At 37.4% G+C, this 3,419-nt stretch overlaps 1 protein-coding gene across 1 annotated transcript in view; it reads right to left on the bottom strand.

Moving 5' to 3' along the window:
• Window positions 1–385: 385 nt before the first annotated feature.
• ROR2 (receptor tyrosine kinase like orphan receptor 2) overlaps window positions 386–3,419 on the bottom strand; it is a 73,961-nt gene continuing 70,927 nt past the window's right edge. Inside the window, 2 exon segments of the mRNA XM_006037975.3 lie at window positions 386–3,064; window positions 3,066–3,419. Coding sequence (XP_006038037.1) covers window positions 2,021–3,064; window positions 3,066–3,419 — 1,398 coding nt within the window. The 3' untranslated portion in view covers window positions 386–2,020.

The raw sequence follows: 3,419 nt of genomic DNA, 5'->3' as shown, positions 1-3,419 counted from the left end.
CCAAATCTATGATAGCTTTGGGAAAATGTTCATGCTTAACAGAAGGAGTAAACAAAAACTAAGCATAATAGCCTGGCTTGTTGTTCCAACTGTGCCAATTATGTGCTAAAATTCATGAGGTCTACAGATGCACCACAGGAGACCTTATAAACCATAACAATCACTCCAAGTTGTATAGATGTTGAACTATATGAAATGAGATAAACTTTTGCATGCATCATTCAGAAGTTGCTCCACTCAACATCAATAATCTTAGATTATTTCTTTTTTTACTAGAGAACTTCGGACATCCCGTGACCAGCCTGAGAAGAGAGGTTGACAAGTGGACTATACACATATGTCAAAGCCAAATAATTAAAATAAAAGCTTAAATATACATCAAATTTATTTTTTATTTATTAATAGCACCCAACGCTGTCTTATAGTGAAGAAATCAATAAAGGTTTTTCATTGTTTTCCTACCAGCGCATTTCCAAATCCAGGTGGATAATCTGGAAACCAGAAAAGCTGCTGTACCACTGACTGTAGGTCACAAGGATGCAGATCTTGTAAATGGATCCAAATATGAGTGAAGTAGTCATTTATGTCCAAAATCTGTAATAATAAGGAAATTTGGCCATTTCCACTTCCATGGTGTACTTCATTTTACAAAATGTTGTATCAAAAATAACTGCTGTTGAAATGGTAAAGATCACTGACTTAAATGTTCTGCATCACTTTATTGCATACTCCACATGTTTGACTTACTATTTATGACTATATTGTGTGTGCTGGCTACAACAATGCTACAATGAGAGTGTGTATTTCAGAAACAGTCATGAAATGTAGGGACCTGTTTATACATTTTACAAAATGAACCAACAATACATTAAAACTGCAGCAAAAGTGGATAATGTAAATGGTTAAATTATAAATTCATTTGTTCAAAGGTCCAAATATTTCAATGAAAAAGAGATATAAAAATGTAATAAAACATAAATTACATTTAAATGTCTGTACATGATTCATCTTTCAGGAAGGAGCACAAAACTAACATTCTGTACAATACTGCTTATTTTGGTCTTCTAAAATTCAAAGATCCATTTTCACTAAAAAAAAAAAAAAAAAGGCAGGAAACAAACATGGTTTCACATGCAATCTATGCAGTAATCTCACCAAAATCAAGTGAGATTATAACCCTGCAAAAAACAACACTTTTCCAATGTAGAAATGTGTACCTTGAGCCCTTTTTCTGTACCTGACAACCAACATAGTTAGTTGGATTGTTAAATTGGTGCATGACCAGCTATGTTTCTTCTTTTGGTTAACAAAGTATTAAGGCCACATGCTGCTAAAAATATGCAGTAGAAAGGGAACTTTTCATTCACAAGTGGAGTCAACTGATCTCATTGGGAAGTTCCTGCCACAGTCATTCAGTGGGAAAAAGACATTGCCCCTCTCTCTTTTCTCATGTTATGTCCAGTTTCCCTAATTATCTATTATAATACAAACATGGATCTATATTCTCAATTTGTATTTTCTTCAGATTTCTTTTTAAAAAAACACAAACAACAATCCTTTGTCCATTCTATCAAGGCGATAAATACTATATGCTAAGCTGTCCATCACATCCAGGGCACTTTCTTCAAGTTCTGATCAATCCTGTGTGTTATGGTAGTTTGGTTCCTTTTTCTGTTATTGACTTAAGCATAATTCCCTAAAATTACACTCACATATCATGATATACATGATGTGCAATGCTACTCTGCGATATGTTGCACAGCAACAGTACGTTATAGTAAAGCAGCTTCCCTCAAGAATGGTAGTCAATAAAAAGATTAAAAACAGCAATTCTATACCATCATGTTTGCAAAAATCTGATGGCAATGATGATCAATAAACCTGGTATATCATTACTGCTGCATTTCATACTGGTGGTTTATTTTTTAAGTCAGACCAAAAGTATTGATCTTAAATCAAAAAGACAACAGTCTCCATGCACTGAAGTGATCTGAAACTCTTAGTAATAAGGTCAGTTTCCTTAGGCTTCTGATTGCATCTCTGCTTCGTCCATCTGAAGAGTGTCATTATCACCCAATAATTCTGTTTCTGGTACAGAACCCTCCTCTTCCTCTTCTTCCTGAACAGGATTTTGGGCTATGTCTTCTGCACCATTATGTGTATCATCTGTGCCCTCTGAAAGCAGAGCAGCCCTATCTGCCACAGATGCATTGGAGGGAGCTGTTGTTACATAGCCTGTACTTGTGGAACCACTCCCACTGTGATGGGAACCTGGTTTTGGAATGATCTGTGGAGGTATCTGCTGTGGAGCCATTTGCATTGGAATCTGGACAGGGTAAAAATTTGGCAAGTAGGCTCCATAGGCTGGCATTGGTTGGTAACCATTTACAGGAATGTAGAGCTGAGGAGGTGGGACCATTGGTCTCATCTGCCCTTTCATTGGTATGAATTGTGGCTGAGGGAAAGCTTGAGTTTTCTGCTTTGGTCCAACATACCTAGCATTGCTGACATTACTAACAGGGCTTGTACTGAGAGAACTTGTTTGCGTAGTGTTGCTTGCCCCAGAGGTTTGGGCTGAGCTGTTGTAATTAGAAAGGTTTCCCCATGTTCTTAGTCTATTGTGTATGTCTTTAAATCTTGGTCTTCTGTTGGGGAATTCATTCCAACATTCTAACATCAAGGTGTATATCCACGTGGGGCAGTCATCAGGACATGGCAAAACCTGTCGATTTCGTATCATCTCAATGACATCCTGATTAGAATAACCACAGTATGGCTGCAGGCCATAGCTGAAAATTTCCCACAGTACAACTCCATAGGACCAGATATCTGAATCAATAGAAAATTTACCATACATGATAGCCTCAGGTGACATCCAACGGATAGGAAGAAGAGAATTTCCCATCAGTTTATAGTAATCAGCAGCATAAACTTCCCTGAAAAGGCCTAAATCCGATATTTTCACATTAAGTTTATCAAACACCAATATATTCCTAGTGGCTAAGTCCTTGTGAACAACATGGTGGCTAGGCAAGTATTCCAATCCTGCCGTATTCCTTTCCTGCTGCTATTTGAGTTACAATGTGAAAAAAATCTGCTGGCTCCAGAGTTGATTTGACTGTCTTGTCATCATCAGTGCTGCCAACATCTGAATGAGGTGATCTCATAACTAAGAACTCATGAAGATCACTGTGAGAACAATAACTAAAAATCATGCTTATGGGTTGTTCTTTTGTCACTATTCCCAGCAAACAAACAATGTTTGGGTGCTGCAGTCGTGATCTCATCATTGCTTCATGTTTGAATTCTTCCCGAAGAGATAATTCTGCTTTGTCTTTCAGTGTTTTGATGGCAACAACTTGTGTAGGTTCACCGGGTGCTGTACCAAAGAGATGACCTTTGTAGACTTTTCCAAACCG

The sequence above is a fragment of the Alligator sinensis genome, unplaced genomic scaffold, assembly GCF_000455745.1.
Source record: "Alligator sinensis unplaced genomic scaffold, ASM45574v1 scaffold1505_1, whole genome shotgun sequence".
Lineage (NCBI taxonomy): Eukaryota > Metazoa > Chordata > Crocodylia > Alligatoridae > Alligator > Alligator sinensis.
The sequence above is the reverse complement of the archived record's forward strand: the minus strand, read 5'-3'. Positions and strand labels throughout refer to the sequence as shown.